The 21735-nt window shown below is 32.7% G+C and overlaps 2 protein-coding genes across 7 annotated transcripts; one reads left to right on the top strand and one right to left on the bottom strand.

Moving 5' to 3' along the window:
• The first annotated feature begins 2926 nt into the window (after positions 1 to 2926).
• Positions 2927 to 10194, top strand: LOC130827710 (uncharacterized). 6 transcript variants are annotated; one of them, XR_009047234.1, is made up of 14 exons: positions 2927 to 3115; positions 3193 to 3247; positions 4338 to 4427; positions 5196 to 5273; positions 5392 to 5466; positions 5823 to 5875; positions 6234 to 6384; positions 7130 to 7240; positions 7399 to 7525; positions 7692 to 7792; positions 8315 to 8453; positions 8656 to 8751; positions 8824 to 8982; positions 9113 to 9886. XR_009047234.1 is itself a non-coding variant. In XM_057693534.1 (13 exons), exons 1-13 carry the CDS (start codon positions 2973 to 2975, stop codon positions 8913 to 8915), a joined length of 1308 nt encoding a protein of 435 aa, XP_057549517.1. In that variant the 5' UTR covers positions 2927 to 2972; the 3' UTR covers positions 8916 to 10194. The 6 variants fall into 6 exon arrangements, 4 of the variants coding, with proteins under 4 accessions (XP_057549517.1, XP_057549516.1, XP_057549520.1 ...); XR_009047235.1 differs by having other exon boundaries at positions 8656 to 8708; positions 9113 to 9878; XM_057693534.1 differs by having other exon boundaries at positions 7695 to 7792; positions 8824 to 10194.
• A 3957-nt stretch (positions 10195 to 14151) lies between these two features.
• On the bottom strand, positions 14152 to 17482 carry LOC130827711 (multiple C2 domain and transmembrane region protein 10). Its single transcript, XM_057693538.1, has one exon. The coding sequence runs from the start codon at positions 17414 to 17416 to the stop codon at positions 14360 to 14362; it is 3057 nt and encodes a 1018-aa protein (XP_057549521.1). The 5' UTR covers positions 17417 to 17482; the 3' UTR covers positions 14152 to 14359.
• Positions 17483 to 21735: the final 4253 nt, after the last annotated feature.

A 21735-nucleotide genomic window follows, 5' to 3' on the forward strand; every position in this document is an offset into this window, starting at 1 on the left:
CATATATTTATGAACCTGATCGTGATGTTGATTTTGTATGTATTGTTGTAGAAATGAATTTATTTCGTGTGACTGTTGTATGCTTTTGGAATGGTTCAATTCGATCAACTAGTAAGAATGTTAAGTATGTTGGGGGAAGACGTAAACTGTTTGCATGCAACTCATACATGGATTTGAATGAATTTAAACATTTTATATGCTCTAAGATTGGCATTGACACTACAAGAAGTGATGTTAATTTAAGTTTTAAGTATAATATGAGTGGAGATTTGTTAGCTTTTCCGGTTGAGGATGAGGAGGCTATAGATGCAATGTGGGAGTATTCAAGGTCTACCCCTACTCCTTCTTTAGAGTTATATGTAGAAGAGGTACCCCTAGGGAATGAAGATATCAATATTGTGGAAACAAATGCAATCCTGAATGTAACTCCTTCTCATACGTCCTTCCATACCCAAGAAACCCAAAATCCTTTTATGCCATCTTCCTCTTATCCTTCTAATGAACCCAATCAACTTCAATTTCAAGTCACAAATGATGATACTTTTAACTTAGAAGATACAAATGAGCCATGGGGTGATGTTAATAGCGAGAGTAATGAATTCGTAGAAGCTCCTTCTGAGGACGATGTGGGTGTTGACGAGGAGGCTCTAGCTAATGACATGAGTTTAGGCAACATTCCAACAATCATTAATCCTACACCCTATGCACTGGTTCCCCCTCTAGATGAACACGTTGAGGACAACTCTTGAAGATCTTGGGATTGTGATACAACCTACACCGATGAAGGAGAGTTTCAAAAGGGTATGATGTTTGATAACAAGGATGTCTTGTTGGACGCTGTTAGATTGTATCATATTCGTAGGAACGTTGAGTACCGAACTGAGACTTCAAATCAAACCGTGCTCACCTTTAAGTGTAAGAGAGGGTGTGGTTGGAGGCTTAGGGCTAGGAAGAGCTCCTATTCACCATCATGGGAGATTGTTACGTATAAAGGAAAGCATGGGGGTTGTGTATTAAGTACTGAAAATGTGTCAGCTGGGCACATTCATTTGACATCTTCCGTGATTAACAATCTTATTAGAAATTGTGTTGCTCAAGACCCATCAATTAAGGTCTATGTTGTGCGTCAAATGGTGAAAGACCAATTTGGTGTCGAGGTGACCTATAAGCGGGCATGGTGTGCTAAACAACACGCCCTTCTCTCCATCTATGGTACATGGGAAGATTCTTATCCTCTTATTCCACGCTTCTTGAAGGCACTGCAAGTTTCAAACCCCGAGACTGTAATTGAGTGGTTCTTTAAGGAAGATAATGATTTTGGTGTGTACGTCCGTCCTAGTATTAGAACTTTCCAACGCGTGTTCTGAGCTTTCCAACCTAGTATTGAGGGATTCAAGTATTGCAAACCCCTTATTGCCATTGACGGAACACATTTGTATGGTAAATATCGTCATACGTTGTTGACTGCGATTGCCCAAGAAGGGAACAAGGGAATCTTCCCGCTTGCCTTTGCTTTGGTCGAGAAAGAATGCATAGCCGCCTGGTCTTGGTTTATGGCGTGTGTTCGTAAGCATGTGATGCATAGTCCAAGGTTATGTGTTATTTCCGATAGACATGCGGGTATTCTAGCAACCATGGAGGAGCCAGAATGGCAAACTGCGAACGCCCATCATAGGTTTTGCTTGCTGCATTTGTTAAGTAACTTCAACCGTTAAATAGATAATGTGAAGTTGAAGAAGATGTTTGGACAGACTGCAGAGCAAAGACAACCACATAAGGTCATCGAGGGATTGAAGGCCATTGGTGTTGCTAATCGAGAGACTCTTTTTTGGATTGATCAAGTTGGTGATATGTGTAAATGGTCAATATGTCATGATGGAGGTACTAATACCAACTTAGCCGAAGTGTTCAATAACGTGATGAAGGGTGTACGTTTATTGCCCATAACTACTCTTGTGGAGTTCACCTTCTATTGTGTTAATGATTACTTTGTTAAAAGACGCGAGAATGCAAACGCATGGCTAATTGGGGGAAATAAGTACACTTCACACGCCACTAGAATTATCACCCGTAACACCGAGAAAATGCTATCGAAAATTCAACACAATTTCATTCATGTTCAACGAATCCATATTAAATTACATAGTTCATTCATTAAGTTAAACTATCGTCGTTAACTAAGATTGCTTCTTAAACTTTCTCATAATCCTTTCAGTCTCTTCTTTCCTATGTGCCATATCATCTATTTGTCTATTTCTCATCCATTTGGTACCCTGGATCGAAGTCGCTCCAATCTGTATTAATCTCAACTTCATAACCACAATTACAAAGCTCTTCAATACAATGCTCCTTTGACATCTACGGAACACATATAATATAGTAACGTAAGTAAACTTTCAAAAATAATATTAACATTTTTAAATTGAGAGTAAGACTAACATACTACCTTATGTTAACTTTTAAAATTGATTCAATAGAATAAGAATGATGTAGATTGGATATAATGAAGTAGGGAAATGATGGAGTTATTTATAGAACATTATTACAACGGCTATTTTCAAGTTCGTAACGGTTATTTTTCTAATTAGCAACAGCTAGTTTAATTCGTAAAAAAAAAATATAACAGCCATAAGTCGCTGTTACTAACAACGACTTATGGCTTTTAATTTTTTTATTTTTATTTTGTCTTTCGCGGTTAGTAACAGCGATTTACACCAAGCCTAAATTTGAATGTACGAACGCTTATTTTAGAAATTAAATTTTCACGAAGCTTATTTTTGAAATTAAAATTGTTAAATAATCTTATTTTATTCAAATTTTCGATTTTAACTAATAAAACTTAATTTACCCTCTCTATTTTATCTCATCGGTAGAAAAAATTTACTAGTAGAAGTTAAATAAATAAGTAAACTATTGTTACCATCACCAGTCACCAGTCACCTGTCCCGTCTTCTCTTTTAAGCTTGGCAAAAATGGCGTCGCCATCGATGACCATGACCATAACCACCTCCATAGCTACCCACCATCACAAATCTTTCTCTGTCCAATCTCCTTCTTCTGCTTTTTTTCCTTTCAAATTCTCTCCATTCGTTCCAGGTTCTTCGACAACAACCAGGTTTTACCTTTTGTTCTCCCCTTTTTCATTGTTCAAAATGTGTAAATCTTTTTTCTGAAATCTTGAGAATTTTGCAGGATCATGATGTCTATTAATCAATCACATCCTCCACTTCCTGATGATCATATAATTGTGAGACCCTTTTCTTTCTGTTATTTTTTTTAATTGTTCTAGCAAGTTTCAATTTTACCATTAGAAGATGTTTAGCTTCAATAATTCTACTTTTTATTCTTTTATGCCTAATTTTTCAAGTGTTTTACATTTATTTATTTAATTTAGTTGATGTTGACAATTTTGTTGTTTTACATGATACTTAATGTTGTAATATACGAAGTCTATCCAATCGATTTTCACTAGAATTGCAGTAAATTTCATGAATGTAGTTTTGGATAATTGCAGCTGCAAAAATGGTTGATGCAATGAATGTATAGTTTGGATGAAAATAATCAATCCTGCAATCCCAGATCATTGGGAACGTCCCAATTGATGGGTTAATCACAAAATCACAGAAATTAAGAAATCTAATGCAAGGAAACACAAATCTACAACCTCAAAAGATTTATCGGAGTTCATTCAATGTGGGCTACGGTCCTTCCTATATAGTTTGTTGATGAATTGATTAAATGTCAAGTTCTATAATGAACTTTAATGGAGGTATAATAATAGAGTATTATAGAGTGTGAGAGAGTTAGGGCTAGAGGTGAGAATTACAATTGAGAAGAATGGTATGTGAATGTAGAATAGTATTCAAATTTATTTTTTTTTGAAGTATTTATAGCTTATACCCCAAACACACGTACATGGGTTAAGAAGGAAAGCAGAGCAACGCAAAAAAAAAAACCAGTTTCACACTTAAAAGCCAAGTCGGCTTTGAGAAGGCCACCCTAAAAGCCAAGTCGGCTTGTACTTAAGCCCAAAACGCTACTTTGATTCATTAAAAGCCGAGTTAGCTTTTAGCCGACTCAACTTTTTACTTATGAACCCCCAAAGCTTCAAAACTACCTCATATGCATAATTGGCTGACTTGGCTCTTTAAGCTAAACCTCATACATAGCCAATATATTCCTGATGCCTATACACAAGCCACCAAATGACTAAAGGAAGGTTACTGGTATTTCTTTACAGCCCAAGTAGAACACTCCTTTATTTCATGTGTGATGAGGGAGAAGAGAAGGATGTGAACTTACCACATACCAGTATTTAATGTTGTGGCTCATTGCAGGTGGGTTGTGGGGGTGCATCTATGGACTATCTGGTTTTGGTGGATGGCTTTCCTAAGCCTGATGAGAAGATCAAAGGCACTTCCTCCAAGGTACTTTAATTATAGTGTATGAGCTTGAATGACTTTTTTGATCTTATGTTTTCTTGTAACTTTGTTGTTATGAGTTAAAATAAAGTTCTATGAATAATGCTCAACTACCCATGGTCTGTGCATGTTTTTGCTATAAAGATTGAATAACTCTTTACTCCGATGATAATGTAACTGCATGGAAGTCACCCCATGTACACCAAATTATTGTTCAACTTTGGTGTGTGGATTTCCTTTCTCTACATGCATGCATATATGATGCCATGAATCTCTTCTCTTAAAGCACAATGTTGCTTGAAAATTGCCTTTTGTTTTCCAGAATTTTTCATTGCATAAATTTTGTAGCACTACTGCACTAGACGATTGTATTTGGAGAGAAATGAGGACCTAAAGAGGGGAATAAAGATTCTCTTATTAGGTTTAGCCATTAATTTAACCCTTGATGTTTAGATACTATGTTTATTTTAAAGAGCGTTTAACATTGAACGCAAGTGAGTTTTAAATGCTTATCCGCGAACCTTATGTTATGTCCAATCCTAAAGGAGCCTAAAAGATTTCTTTAGTTTGGACTATAATGTACTATAGTAAATGCTTATTGATCATCTGCACTTCTTATGTATAGGAAGTTGCATATGATGTTTTTGATCCATGGTTAAGGCTGAGTACTTTCGACATCACTAACCCTGTTAACTTGTGACTTTGAGGCAATGCATTTTTGTGTTTTTATGCTGTGGAACTTTATGAATTTTTTTTGATTGATGGTTTTTGTAGGTACAAGGGGGTGGTAATGTTAGTAATGCGTTGACTTGTGCTGCTCGTTTGGGTTTAAGACCAAGAATAATTGCCAAGGTCTAGGTCCCTTAGTTCTTTATCTTAAATGTCTTTCTTTCAAGATTTTTTCATTAAGAATGAAGAATCTGAATTCTAGACACTTGTTGGCTCACTCACCTTAATTACTAGTTCTCAGGTTGCTGAAGATGCTGAAGGAAGAGGCATGCTAGAAGAGCTTGAAGCTGATGGTGTGGATACTTCTTTTGTAGTGGTGATTACTTGCTATGTTACATGGAAATTTTAATAAGTTTCTTTTTTACTTGCTAGTTTTATCCTGCCTGCTTCGGTTGTAAGTGTGTTAAAATAAAATTTTAATTTAGGCTTCTAAAGATGTGTTCATAACTCCTTTTCTAGCGTTAGGCCACTATTTTTATCTTGAACAGGATATAAACTTGTTAATAAAGTTGCATCTATATAGTGTTAGGCATGTTTGAGGAGTGGACTATACCGTCTAACACTTAAACCACCATACAGTCTACTATCCGTTCACCTTGTTTTTTTACAGATTAAGCTTACTCCTCTATGTCAAAGAGTCTTAATTTAAGAAATATTTACTTACATATGCAGGTTTCTAAGGAAGGTCGTTCAATGTACAGTTATGTCATTGTTGACAGCCAAATGTGAGACTCGTGCTTAATTTTTCACACATAAAATTAGTCATATAGGAATCGTAGTTTACCTGCTTCATGTCCCGCGCACTCATAATCATAACTATTAGTTTCTGTCTTCCATTCTCCCATTTTTCCTCTATACATAATTCACGTTTTGATTGTGTTTCTACTTTCTATATTTCTGCTGCTTCTTGTTCTCTTTTGTATGATTATTTGATATAAATCTAAAATTCTTCCACCCTTTTCATTCTCATTTTGATATTTGGAAACTGTATCTATACGTATTTGTGAAAATTTGTTACCCTTGCTTCAGACTTTTTCTCACCGTTGTACATGTGTTAAGTGTGAGCTTTTTCACATGTGCCAGGAAAACCCGAACTGCTATTTACTATCCAGGATATCCTCCCATGATGCCTGCAGACTTTTCAAGCACAAGTTTATCATCTGCTTTAGATGGGGCAAGGCTTGTCTATTTTGATGGACTCTCACTGAAAACGGCTTTAGTTATTGCAGAAGAGGTAATTCTTTTGCATCCTCTCTGAGTTCTTTTTTTCACTTAGTTTCTATTTTTGTGTTGGAGTGTGCTTGGTTGATTAGAAAAATATTGGTTTTTCCTTTTCATGTCTTACTTGTTTTAGTTTTCTGTCTGTTCAGGTTGTAGTTTTGAATTTAGATCCCTTGGCTATTTAAATTTCTTGTGAACTCTGAGGAATATGATATTGCTGCTTAATTTTGTTTTCAGGTTGCTAATCACCTATTATCTTTTGCTATTTTAATATTGAAGTGGAAAAACCCAAGTGAAGAAAAAGACTTTTTTGTTTCTTATTGACCTTAATAAGCTACTTGACTGCTTAAGTTGCTAGATGCCCCATGCCTCCTCAGATAAAGCTGTTCATATTAATGGCTTCTGGTTTCTTTGCCTTCAGAATCAAGGGTTATTTGAACAGTTTTCTAAAGGGTCATTAATCATTATCGTTATTGGGATTTATTAATGTTAATCATATTTGATCCTATTGTTTAATATTGTTAATATTATTGTTAAATACTTGCTCTGTTTTTCTAGTTGCTTCATCGTACAATGGCACACATATTTAAGACTGAAAATAACATCATTATCATTGTAAGGGTAAAGTTGAGACCGGTATTTTTGGATTTTCAATGTGTTTTGGTGCTAACAGTGTTTTTAGATTCTGGATCTAACCCTGCCTGTGGGTCATAATAGTAAATTGGTTTTGACGGACCTACAGTATTTTTCTATTGCAGGCATGTTGTAGAAATATACCAATTCTGGTTGATGCAGAAATGGGAGAGGAAGGGTTTGACAAACTTTTGAATATGGCGAACTATGCTGTTTGTTCAGCAAAATTTCCTCAGGTGAACACTGCCTTTCTTATGGCAGCAACTTCTCTACTTATTTCCCAAGAGATTACTCCTGTTTAACGGCGACTCCCTGAAACAGAGCAAATGAGATGACGTATAATGTTAAGACTAGTTCCCAGGGTAACATACTTTTTTATCTCTTGCTATGATAGGCCTGGACAAAGGCACCATCTATGCCAAGTGCACTTGTTTCTATGTTAATGAGATTGCCAAAGTTGAAATTTGTGATTGTTACTCTTGGTGAAGAGGGGTGCATAATGCTGCTGAGAAGTCATGACAGTGAGTAAATGCTACAAAGATTCATAATGTGTCCATTATGTGTTTCGTTTTTTTGATTTTATCTGTCTATAAATATGCTTGATCTTTGCACATTGACTTTGAAATGTGCATTATCAATTGAATATGCATACAGTGTCATGGATAAACTTATCTTATTATCTTTCAGAAGATGATACTCAGTTAGAAGAGATGAATGTGGACCAATGTTTAGCTTCATTAAACCAGAGGAAAGACAAATATGCAGCCAATCCAACTTGTGTTTCATCGGTTAGTTCTGAACTTCTGGTCATATGTGTATTTATGCTTTTTTCATGTATTCCTAACTTTATTGATCAATTGTATGTATTTTAAGTAAGTATTAGGTTGTTATATGAACTATTGAGTGATAAGAGTAAATAAACAGTTCATGTGATGATTGTCATGTAATTATCGTCCTTGAATTTTATCTTTTAAGGTTTTGTTTTGTGTAACATAACTCGCCAGCTAATTCGCCTTTTGAATTCGTAATTCGCTCAAAATGGCCCAAATAGTCCAAAATCGATCATAAATTGTTTTTTTTTTCTATTTCTATTTGCAAGGAGATTAGTGAATCACATGGCACTGGTCTAATGTAAGAATGAGTTTGAGTACAAGAGCGCGGAGCACCTATAATTATTGTTTACTTGCCATGTTATTGCCCTTCTCACTAGAGGGCTACTCTAGGACCGACAGAACATTTATATGTCATGCACTTATGTTTATGGTACGGTTATCTTATTCTGTTTAGATGCATTTTTCTTCTCTTGCTAGCCAATTTTGAAGCTAGAAGCCCCTGGAATTGGAACTCTTAGCGGAAGATTGCTTGTGGGAATTGCTGAGAGGATACCCCACTTGGAGCTAGTTGATACAACCGGTGCTGGTGACGCCTTCATAGGAGCTGTTCTTTATGGTATGTGGTGATCGCTTTCATATTTGAGAAGCTTGCTATCGTTTTCAAAAGGAACATGCTCTTGGCTTATGTATTTTAGTTTTTGTTCCTATTATTTATTAGCGGGAAGGATCTATGATTTCATTGATATAATTCTTCGTCTGATTGGAGAGATGCCACTATTATAATCATCGCATTAACCATCCTCGTCTCTGTTTTCTAGCTCTGTGTACGGGTATGCCACCAGAGAAAATGTTGCCATTTGCTGCTCGAGTGGTGAGTGACACTTTCATCAGCCCATACAGGGAACTTCGTTTAGGTATTGACATAAAATCCTTTGTTTAGAAGAAAATTTTAAGCTAATGATCTTGATTGGGTGGTATCACCTTAGGCCGCTGGTTGTTGCCGAGCATTTGGAGCTCGTACAGGTCTTCCAAATCACACAGATCCGCACTTGCAACTCTACCTGGATCAGAATCATAATACATCATCAGCATGAAGTATGTGGCTTGTCAATTCTCCATCGCAGGAGATTTCTCCGCACCTTTTGGTAATTGTTGCTTGAGAAACTGCAGCTCATTATCCTTGCTAAATGTTGTATAATTGTTTCATGTCGAGGTGATGAATCGTTCAAAACTTCGTTAATAGATTCGTTTTGGGTGCTTGATTACCAATTCCAGGTCGGTATCTGATCCTTGGTAGCTTGACAGTTTCATGGGTGGTGGTGCTCCTTGTTCTGTATTTTTGAAGATATTGAGTGCGTTTGTGTCATGTAAGGCTAAAAATTTAAAAGACTTATGAAATTTTCGGACTTATAAGTCGAAACGATATATTTGTTTGTACTTACAACTTACGACATACAACTAATAAAAGGTCTAGTTGATCTCACTTAGTCGCTTTGCATATTTGTAGGGTCATCGACTTTTGAACTCTTAGGGGTGTTTGGTTTGATTTTTTTTTAAAAAAAAATTTAAAATCGAGATTTTAAATAATTTGACTTGAAAAATTGTAATGTTATTCAAAACATTTTTTAGAATACTAACTCAAATTGATTTAAAAATTGACGAAAAGTAATATGTTATAATTCGAAAATAGTGAGGTAGAACTTGAGACTCGTGTCGCCACCTTTTCATTGTGTCATTACTCCTTTTGACTTTTTTACCTTTAGAATTATCTCTCTTAAATAGACTATATATGCTTAATCTCAACTACTCTTATTTGTATATTAAAGCAATATGAAAGGTAATTCAACATCGATTGTGTAGTGATAACTAATTTTATGCTACATTTCGGAAATTTTCTTAAATTTAGTGATTAATTAAAGGTTATATCTTCAAGTACCTACTTCTTAGATGTCCGAAGGCGGGAGGTATATCTAATGTCATTGTACCTAACCAAGGGTCAAGGCCTACACAAAACGTGCAACTCTACTTAGGTACATTCGCATATTTTGTGCGACTACACATATACTTAGGTAGAGTCGTATAAATCGTATAATCGTATCTAGGTGCAGACGTGCAGTCGCACAAAACAACTTAAATATAATCACATATTTTGTACGATTTGACATTTATTTAGAAATTCACGTTAATCAAGCATCGAATTTGATTGAATTAAGAAAAATCAATGCTTTTTTAAGGTTAGACAAAATTAAAAATATTATGAAAAACATTTCGACAAGAGTGGGTTAAAAGTTTACATGTAGGTGGTGAAAGGGATTTATCATTGCCAGACTTACTACACAAGTCACAGGCTCACAGCAAACAAACAAACAAAACGAATACCAACTTTAGGCCACATTATGGACCTTCTTTTTGGAATACTGTCGGACTTATATGATACCAATCCAGCACGCTTTTTCTCTTTTTCCTTTTATATTTTTGCAAATACTTGTAGCAGCTACCAAATTATTGATTGTAAGAGAAGGTTCTACTAACAATTAATACAAATAAAAGAGAAAATAAAAATGTGAGCTTTTAGTTTTGAAATCATCTCTTTGAGAGACAGTATCTCACAAGAGTAGTTGTACCCCAAATTATTATAAATAGTAGGAAATTCATGCGGTAACTTTGAATTTTTGACTTTTCTATATGGTAGAAAAATAATTTTTTTTAGTCCACGTGGTAAACTCGAGTTTTCAACTTTTTCACGTGGTAGACAAAAGAGTAGTTTTTTTTGTTAACTTTATGTTACTTTTATCCAACGTAACGACATTTTTTCAAATAACAAACATCGTCGGCATCTTAATTGATAATATATTTTAAAATCAAGTCGAAATATATACTCAATTTAACCAAAAATTTAACAATTTGTCTGTCACACAGAAAAGTTGAAAACTTAAGGTCAATATGCGGATTTCAAAAAAAAACATTTATGGAAAAAACAAAAACTCACGGTTACCATGTGGAATTCCTTATATAGTATTTCACTATACCTTAGTTTTTTTATTTTAGTTTAGTTAGAGGAATCACTGAAAATAAAAAAAGAAAATAATCTTATTTTTGTAAGTGATGAGCGATGAAAATCAAATCTCTGTCACGATTCTCTTTATTGTCGTATATTTTAATACTCTTCTACGCAACTAAAATTGCCACAAGATTTATGCATATATTATAAAGTGGTAAATTTAGGATAATAATATAAAATGGACAATATTTATATTACTGAACCAATTCAACTATTATTCATTTGTATTATATTTTATTACAATTTCATATCAATAGATTAATTTTAATCAAATGCCCATGTCATGCCTAGGCAAACCCAAACTTAATTCTTCTTTAAATCAAATGGCCAATACACTAACAAAATAACAATACAAAATCAAGCTAATGTTTTAAGTTTTTTGTTTCTAAATGGGAAAATTTCTACCATGATTTAAGACAAAAATTCTATCAAATTATAGTTTAAAAAGAATTATAACAATAATTACATTTAATAATTTAAATAAAGACTTAAGCCACAATCTTTTATTTCATTTTTATTACCGTAAATTTTGAACTTCAACAACTCTCAACAGGCATTGTAAAAAATTATAAAAATGATATAGTAATAAAAAATTATGTATCAAGACGAATCTAAAAAGATTTTGCAAGAATATATTTTACCTCTCTTTTAGATTTTACATGAATGTAAATTTAATAATTTAAATAAAGATTTAAAACAATACATTCCATACTTGTTTTTCTCTCTCTTAGACTTTATATAAATAAATTTAATAGATATATTCAGTTGCTTATTTTCTCTTTCTTAGACTTTCTATAAATTTAAGAGATATATTTTATACTTAATTTTATTTTTCTTAGACTTCCTATAAATTTAGGGGAAATTAATGGTACCCTTAAGTTTTTCACATTATCAATGGTAAATTCAAATTTTTTCGATTATCAATGGTACCCTCGTGTTATTAAGCGTCTTACAACCGTAATCTTTTCTAATTTTTTTCGTCCAGAGTTGTCCAAAACCGTTTACTTATTTCTTTTTCTTTTATTTTTCAATTTAAAACGTAAAAAAATAAAAGAAAAAGTAAAAAATTTAACGGTTTTGGATAATTTTAGACGGAAAAAATTAGAAAATATTACGGTTGTAAGACGCTCAATAACACAAGAGTACCATTGACAATCGAAAAAACTCAGGGATATAATTGATAAAGTGCATAAACTTAGGATACTGTTGATAATTACTCTAAATTTAATAGATACATTATGCAGTCTCTAACTTTCTATCATACAATTAATTAAAAGCATTGGAAAATTTAATGTGACATTCTTATAAAAATTTGTCACATGAAATAATCAAATTGTTTAATTATATGATATTTGTCACATGGAATAATCAAGTTGTTTAATTGTATGATATTTAGTTATATTTATTGTACTAAATATCACACAATTAACTAAAAGCATTTCTTAACAAAAGATTTGCCATCTGAAAGTGTCAAAATGGTTCATTGAGGTATTTTATTTTATTACATGACATAAATAATTATATTTTTACTAGAAAGGTCAAAACACTCAAACACATTTAATTTCTCTTTGTAAATAATTTAAATGACACTCAAAAACACTAAATTTCTCTGCAAATAATATTTTTAATGGAAAGGAAAAAAAAATATATCTATATACTTATATTTTAAAATAATAATAATAATAATAATAATAATAAATTAAATAATTATTATAATTATTCAAAAGAGTGTGGGCGCTCAACTTATTGCGCGATTTTTCACCAACTTCTTGTGAGAATATAACAATAATAATAATAATAATAATAATAATAATAATAATAATAATTCAAATGGGGTATTGATTGTAGCACATTTGAATCTAGTATTACTGTATTAGTAAGGGTTTACCCTTAATAGTTAATACTACCAAGGCTTATGTAATTCCAGCGAAATGGATTTCGTGTCTCCGATTATGTCAAGCCCATGTGCTAAGAGGGGTGAGAAATCAAATAAAAAGCATGAGAAAAAAATAGCCCAATAATTCCTATAAACATGGAAGGTTATGTTAATAAGAAAATTTGAAATGTATAAGATAATTTATTAAAAAAAAGAACAAAATAGTATAAGTTTTAACTTTATTCCAAAGTAAGCATGAAATTTAAAAACCTGAGGTTTGGGGCTGTTTGCAGTTAGTAACTGTGAACAGGTTAAAAAAGACAAAATAGTTGTTCGTAGTTACTAATTGCGAACAACTATTTGACCTGTTCGCAGTTAACATGCTCCACAGGTCAAATAGTTGTTTGCAGCTAGTAACTGCGAATAACTATTTTGTCTTTTTTAACCTATTCACAGTTAACAGTTAATAACTGCGAATAACCCCAAACCTCAGATTTGGAAATTTCACGCTTACTTTAAAAATAAACTTGAAACTTATACTATTTCAAATTTTCATGTTAATAGAAGCATATTGTTCTCCGAATTATGGGCCAGACCAACTTTTTGGAAATGACCCACACCGAATACTTTGCCCATGCCCATTTTTTCCGTAAAACTTAAGAGTTTATGCACCGATGATGACGTGTAGTATCTAATTTGAAGTTAAAATTGAAGCTGTAGACGATGACTAAGTCGAGTCCTGTTTCCTCAGTGATGATGTGTCTGCTATCAAAACTTTACGTAGGATTTTTTATTTTGATATCAATAATGATTGTAAGAAAAAAATTCTGGTATTTTTAATGATATTATCTAATTTTCAAAAAAATATTCCCTCCAATTCAGCACGTCCTATTTGCTTTTTGGACACTATTCATCTCTTAATCTTAATTTGTATTTTATTATTAATCTACAAGTTAAAACATATTCACGTGGAATCTTGTTTGATTCGTCTCAATGTAAGAATTATTCATATCAACTTTCTATAATTTTTAATAATGCACAATTAGAGATATTAAGAATTAAATAAATGCATTGAATAGAGTGCATAAAGTAAATTGAACGTTAGTGCTATATATATATATATATATATATATATATATATATATATTATTTTCAATATATTCCTTACAACGTTATATAGAATTCTCTATTATAAAGTAAAAGATTTTATAAGGATTAAACAAAGATGAGCATGGAGAGTATTATAAATTAGTAAGGGACCGAAATTTGAAATACAAAGAACAAACATCCCTGGTCCGCGATGTAGCTTCCCGCCTTTGCTGGTAATCTAATGTAACAATCTCAATGGAACAATGTTTAATAACACAAATAACCAAAATAATTACATATAAGATTTAGGCAATCAATACATCGGACAGAAGCCACCAACAACCATTTCTAAGTTCCAACTCCTAAGAATTGCCAAAATACAAAAGATTACGTTAAGAGTCAATTTCTAATACTCACCTAAAACAAAGTATAATTAGCATCCTAATATTAAGGTCAAAATACATAAGCCATTAATACAAAATACTTGATAATCTTCTCACAATAAGCTATCAGCTTTGGAAGGCAGCCTTCTAAAGAAGCTAAAAATCTGAGGAGGCAATTTGCTCCTAAATCTTGGTGGCCTTAGATAGTAAATTCCCGACAACGCGACCACAACCTTGATCGGAACCATATAGAATCCGATGGCAGCGAGCAAGCACAAGATCACGAACAAGAACGTAGCCCTTGGATCCCTCCAACTCAACAATGCTTGGAATCTTTCTCCTTGAGTTGCCATGTCTCCTACGACCGTTTGTATCCTCCCCGCCACACTACGAAGCCTGTCGTATCTCATTCTCACGAGCTCTGGGTTCCTAGACGAAGGAAAAGTATCGAACTCTTCATCGAGTTCATCATGGTACACGTTTTCAGCATGGGAAAGTCGTGTGTCCATATGAGGAGGATGTCGCGGTCTTGACTTGTACATCCACATCCCTACAAGTGCCATGTATATAAGCATTGTAGGGATTATGAGCTCAGGATATGTGACTAACAATACGAATACAATCACAAAAAACGACGAGTAAACCGGTCGCTGCCAAGACCGGATCGCCTCAGCCCAACGAGCCAGACCGATAAGACCTTGAAGCACGGCCATCAGTCGAAAGAAATTCGCTTTGCTCTTCCTCATACTCCACATATGGGAGTCATGATCAAGCATGTATTCCACCACCTCTCGGCCCAAAGAGGGCTCGGCTCGACTAAATCTAGTAGCCACCACATTCATTGCTTGAAAGCGAAGGGTTTCAAGCTGATTCACCGACAAAGGATGCACGTAATGCATCTTAGGAAGTAAGGGCATTGTATACATATGAAGCATGTTTCCAACATTTTCACATGAAAATCTCACAGCTAAGTGAAGCTCACCCATTTTCTTCACACCAGAAGGGTGCAACACCAAAAGAGGGTATGAATGAGTATAAACCCTATCGGTTTCTAGTGTCGATAGCCTAATCCGAACCTTCCCAATACGAGAATCCCTTACCCCGGTACCAGCAATGTTCTTATCAATCCTACAATTGTCAAACACACCAATGGTTATCACAGTGCAAGGATCAAACACCTCCCAAGTATACTGCTCGTTCCATTTAGGCGAAACAGAATCGACCACAGTTCGTGTTCGAACCCACTTTTGACCGTATTTAGCCACACAATAAGCATCAGTTGTCCCTCCTTTACCTTCCCTAATCTTCATAGGCATAAGCCCGGTTGCACCCAAAATACCCATCTCAAGAACACCAATATGAGGCTTCCAAAGCTGTTTAGCAGTAGGCCTAAGGTCACTACTATACATGGTGGCCTCATCTAAGACATGGTACCCACCATCTAGACTTGCCCTAATATGAACCCGAGACCCAAACCGACTTTTTGAGGGATCCGAAGGGTTACTAAAAGAGAGGCTATTATGATGGTCAATGTGGAACCATTTTGAAGGTACTATCTTATCATCCCACCTTCTTTCAATGGCTCCTAAGGGTATGAGGAGACGGCCGACAACCTCCTCTCTACCGGGCATAAGGCGGTCCTCAATCGACACCAACAAACAATCCTCAAAAGGCTCAGGAACCACAAATATCAAGTCTTCATCCCAAAAAGGGTTGGAAACAGCCCTATTTGTACCAGGAGGTGAAATTTTAGTTCTTAAAACCTGACTTCCTACCTGAACTTTAACAAAAAACTCAGGATATCTCATTACAGATGAACCCTTTTCACCTAACACAATATCTTGTGCTTCAATGATATTAACCCTTAAATACCATAACTTAGGAGAAAGATATACCTTTGATTTGATTGAACAAAGCCCATCAAGATGAACATTTGCTGCTTTAGAATGCCATGCTTCAGCAAATGCTTCATCAGCTTGAGTACCAAACCAAACAGAAACCATAACTTCACCACATTTTGACTTATCCCCTCTTTTATCCTCCATTCTATGCCATTGAGGTGCAAGTTGACTATCTGGTGGGGCCCTCTTAGGAATTTCATTCAAGTCAAACCAAATTCTACCCAAAAACTCATCTTTTTCCTTCTCCTTAACAAAAACTTCCACCATTGATGACTGAATACAATCCTTAGAAAAGGCAAAAACTTGATCCCATTCAGCATGATTTGAACTAACCCTTTTCGTAACTCCTTTATAATTCCCTAACTTAACCTCACCCAACACTTCCCCTCCCCCCATGACTGAAAAGTCTCTAGCTTTCACAATTCTAACATACAAATATTGCATTTGTTCAACAAGATCATAAGTTGAGCTAGTTTTATCCTTACTTTGTGGGCCACCACCCAAATGAGGACTTGTTTCTTTAAGGGAAAACTCATTAGACCCATTTGGGAAAATCCCCAAAACACTCCTCCCAACACCCACATTTCCATTCCCACCACCAACCCCACCATTATTTTGAAGGGTAGTCACCACAACTGGCTTAATCTCACTAGGGTTCTTCCCAAAATCCCCAATTTTTGGCTGAAATGCATGATTCTCCTTCCTCCCACCATCATTCCCCACCATAATTTGCTCATTTTGTTGCTGAATCTGCCCACCTTTCTTCTTCCTCTTCCCTCCACCGTCATTTTCCACCATTGAAACAGAAGAATTACTAACATTTGAGAAATTTATCACTTGTTTTGTCTCAACCCCAAAATCATCCCTAGAAGAAACATAAAGTTTCAAAGTAATCTCACCTCTAACATGGGAAAAAAGACTCCTTTTATCAAGGGTATAAAGTTGTGCCATTTCTTCACCTTCTTTAGCAATATTAGACCCAGAAATCCTAACTTTACCCAGAAAATTTCTACTATTACTTGAACTTTTTTCATTATAAACATTCACCTCTAGTGTCCTGTATGGAAGATCAGCAACATCTTTAACGTTGAAAATAAGCTTTTCATTCCAAACGGGATTAAGGTCTTTATACTTCACTTCAGTTTTTAATCTTTGATTATCAAAATCAACTTCTACAAATGGAGATGATGAACCTTCCCCATCTTTAGGCATTAAGTTATGTGCTCCTATTACTTCTACTACTAGCTTTTCTTTATTGTGGTTGTTCATGGTGGCAAAAAAGAAAGATTAATTCTTTTGTAAATCTTTCCTCTTTTTTTGGGGTTTTTAGTAAGGTTTTGTTTGGAGAAGGAAAAAGGGCGAAATAGAAGTAAGGAAATGTAACAGTAGAGTGTGGTGGAGTAGTAACAATAGACACAGAAGGAATGCTTGTAACAGTAGAGAGAGAAATATGGATTTGATTTGAAAAGATTGTGTAGGAGTAAAGTGAATGTCTCACACGCGCATGGAGGAACGTATTTAAACGTAGGGATGTTTAAAATATATTCGATGATTTGATATTTGACCTTGTTACTGAATTCGATTTTACACGACATCCATTTGAATTTAAAATGTAAAAACAATGTGGATACAGAATCCGATCTTAAATCGAACTAAAACATGTGATCCGAAATCGATCAAATCATCCGAATGAACACCTCTAACTATTTGAACGTACTTCCTCTACGAGCTCTATCCATGGGGTTGGCGAACAAGTACATTTGTTCTGTTACTTGCCGTTAAACACTTTTTTATGCAGTTTAATATGTTAATCGGATTGTTTATTTCTAAAGTTATAGAAAAATATAAATTAAAATTATAAAAAATTGATACAATGAAAATATATGACAAGATTAAAAAAACAAAATGTCACGTAACTATTTTCTTTTGTATAATAACCACAATATATCAAATACTTCCTCTGTTCTGAATTACTCGCTATATAAGAGTTGTTGACACTATTTATCGTTCAAGTTTATTTTATATATTGCGGCTAATGCATAAAAAATATATATAGTCAAGTCGGATATTGTTTAAATCGTCTAATCGCATACTTATATAATACTATTAACTTTTTATAATTTTTAAATTGTACAATTTAATACATAAATGATTAAAATAATACATTAAATTACATAAAAAGTCAAATTAGCAAGTATAGTGGAACGGAGAAAGTACTTCTTGTACACAATAATGAATACTATAAAAGTTGGTTTAAATTTGTGTAAAAAAAAGGACATAAATTACATTTTTTTTGCGAATTAAGAGAAGTGCGAAAAAGAAAAAGGTATACTCCCTTTTAGGAGCGAAACCACATGCGAAGTAAAATACTCTTTTTTATGTAGTTTAATTGAAGTATGATTCTCGGTTTGTTTATAGCTGAAGTTGGCTTTTTTTAGTTGCACTCAAACACTTTTTTACACAGTTTAATATGTATGTTTGGTTATTTATATCTAAAATTATACATAATTAAAATTTTTAAAAATTTGATATTATGAATATATTTGTAAGACGAATAAAACAAAATTTCACATAATTATATTTTTTTCTTGGTATAATAATTGCAATATGTAAAATATCATACAATTATAAAAAGTGTTAAAATTGATTTGGCTACAAGTAAATAAAGGAAGAAGTATATAACCTAGGATTATAAATATTTGAGATAATGAAAATATGTGAGGAGAGAAACAACACAAAATTTTACATAACTTTTTTCTAATTTATAACAACAATACATAAAATAGTAAATAAATTGATAATAATCCTAATAAAATTCACATTAAAACAAATTAAAATATAATTCACTTGAAGAGAAGTATATGCTTAGTTCTCTTCAAAAAAAAAATATTTTTTAGTTTTAAATTATAAATAAAATTAAAATAAATAGTAAATAAATTGATAATAATCACAATAAAATTCAAATTAAAACAAATTAAATTATAATTCACTTGAATAGAAGTATATTTTTAGTTCTCTTAAAAATATTATATATATATATATATATATATATATATATATATATATATATATATATATTTAGTTTTAAATTATAAATAGAATTAAAATAAAAAAGGAAAGATGACTAAAATAAAACCTATGGGACAAAAGAAGTACCGCTGCATCTGTATTCTGTCCTGTAAGTTTTGTAATATCTGCTCCAAGTCTAACCATCTAGTAAGTAGTAAGGCCTAAGGCTGTGACGTTTAAAGTTTTGGCTTTTAATGACACATTATGACATTAATGATAGACTGATTATGTCTATCTTGCCTTTTTTAATTACAACTACTTTTCTTAGACGTACTTAAACAAAAAAAAAAAAAACAAATTATATTTATGATTTTTAGTTTAATTTTACTTCTATTAATTAGGTTATGTAGTTTATTTATAAGTAGTGTTTTATGGTCAAATTGTTTATTTATTTTCATGTGTTTTTCTTATATAAAATTTATAACAAATTTTCATCGATCTATATGAAAAAAATATATTAATGTGGAGTTTCTTAGATTTATCTCAATATATATTTTTTAAATGTTAACTTTTTCAATTTTTTAAAGATTCACAATTAAAATTATTTGACTCTTAAATTTGCATTAGATCTACAAAAAGTGAATGAGAAAAACAAAAAGAGTAATGATTTGTAAGTGAGTATATTGTTTGAAAATAACAAATGAGTAATGACCGCTAATAAATTTTCCTCGTTTTTTTTTATTTTAGTATAATAATGAAAAGTCAAATTATTATTTTTAACATGACCCATGACTTTTACTTTTATATTTTTCACCTATTTCTAATATATACTACATTAAGTTGTTATATCTAACTTTTTTTTATTTTCGTGTTAAAGTAAATGAGACAAATTTATTTGAATCAAAGAGTATTTTTATTAAAGAAAAATTACATTAAACTTACTTAAATGTATATATTTTTTGCAAAAAGTTACCTATTTTTTGTCAAAAATCTACCTTATATGGCCTAAACGTTTGTAAATCACTACCATTTAACAGTAATTGTCAGTTAACCGTTAAGTGAAGGTTTTGACAAGCACGTGTTAACGCCTGACCCTGCTATATGCACAAGTGAGAGACTGTTTCACGGTAAAACGAGCTCAAATAATGGGTTTATATTTTCGTAATATGTATTAGATGTGTTATCTAATCCATGTATGAGATGAGCTCAAATTGTAAGATCAGATTAGCCCATATAATAAGTACGTGTTATGAAAATATAAACTTCTTATTTGAGCTTGTTTGACTGCGAAATAGTCTCATATAGAAGTATGTGTAGATTTAATAGGGCTGGGCGCGTGGAAGTATTAAAAAGGGAAGGCAAGTGAACGGAAGAAGAAGAAAATCCGCGCGTGCTAAAGAATGCAGAGTATCTTATATTCTTATCTGTGTAAAGAGACAATACTATTTCCTAGAGAGAGAAATTAAAAGAAGTGACAGGAAAAGGACCCGACCCGATGTACGAGGCCAGTAACTTATACTGTTGACTGCTTATTCATTTCTTCCAAGAATGTTCAAAGCGCGTGCTTCACGGATCTTAATCTACAAAAATACTTGCACCAAACGTACTTTAGCGCAATTCAATACATTTGTTGGATTATTTATATATAAAGATACATAACTAAAAATTATAAAAATTTTATATTATGAAAATATGCGACGAAACAAATAAAACAAGGTTCTAAATGACTATATTTTTTCCTCATATAATAGCCGAAATATGTAAATTATCATAGTATGATGAATAGTGCAAAATTTAGTTTGGTGCAAGTAATATAAAAGGGAGGAAGTACTTGGTATTGTGTCATTTCTCTATTAAACATGACACTATAAGTTAGAAGTATTTTGCACCGGGGGTAATAATATCTTTTTTTTAAATACTTGCTACATTGTGATCATTGATAGTATTAGTCGTTCGAGTTTATTTTATATATTGCGGCTAACAATAAAAAAACTTAGTCAAATAAAATATTGTTTAATAGTCTAATGGAATATTTTAAGAAATGGTTTGTCTCTTTAAATTTGAATAATGAAATATAATTTTAAAAAATTCTCATATACTTCCTCTGTTTCACTATACTAGCTACATTTAACTTTTTACGCAATCTAATGTGTTATTTTAATCATTTATATAGTACACATCTAAAAATTATAAAAATTTAATATTATGAAAGTATGCGATTAGACAATTCAAATAAGATCCCACTTGACTATATTTTTCCTTACACATTAACCGCGATGTATAAAATGAGCTTAAACGATAAATAGTGTTAAAAATAGTTATGTAATAAATATTTCAGAACTGAGAAAGTATTGAGTTGTATTATGCAAATTAAAGAGTAATGTCAAGTTGGATCCTTTAAAAACATGTGTTCGAAAGATAGAAAATATACAATTTAAAAGTTATTTGAATAATAGGAAAAAGCAAAGATATTTATAATCAAGAGAATTATATTGTACTAATATAATAATATGAACAATACATGTACATTACTATAAATTAAAAGCATAATTTTCTTATTTAAGACAGTTTCATGTTAT

The sequence above is a fragment of the Amaranthus tricolor genome, chromosome 11 (genome assembly GCF_026212465.1).
Source record: "Amaranthus tricolor cultivar Red isolate AtriRed21 chromosome 11, ASM2621246v1, whole genome shotgun sequence".
In the NCBI taxonomy this organism is placed as follows: Eukaryota; Viridiplantae; Streptophyta; class Magnoliopsida; order Caryophyllales; family Amaranthaceae; genus Amaranthus; species Amaranthus tricolor.

Excerpts from the sequence above, each read along its gene's own strand:
- LOC130827710 (XM_057693533.1), top strand. The coding sequence starts at position 2,973 with ATGGCGTCGCCATCGATGACCATGACCATAACCACCTCCATAGCTACC. Across the intron at positions 5,274-5,391 it reads GACCAAGAATAATTGCCAAG|GTTGCTGAAGATGCTGAAGG; the intron begins GTCTAGGTCCCT and ends ACTAGTTCTCAG. Across the intron at positions 7,526-7,691 it reads GCTGCTGAGAAGTCATGACA|AAGATGATACTCAGTTAGAA; the intron begins GTGAGTAAATGC and ends ATTATCTTTCAG.
- LOC130827711 (XM_057693538.1), bottom strand. The coding sequence starts at position 17,416 with ATGAACAACCACAATAAAGAAAAGCTAGTAGTAGAAGTAATAGGAGCA.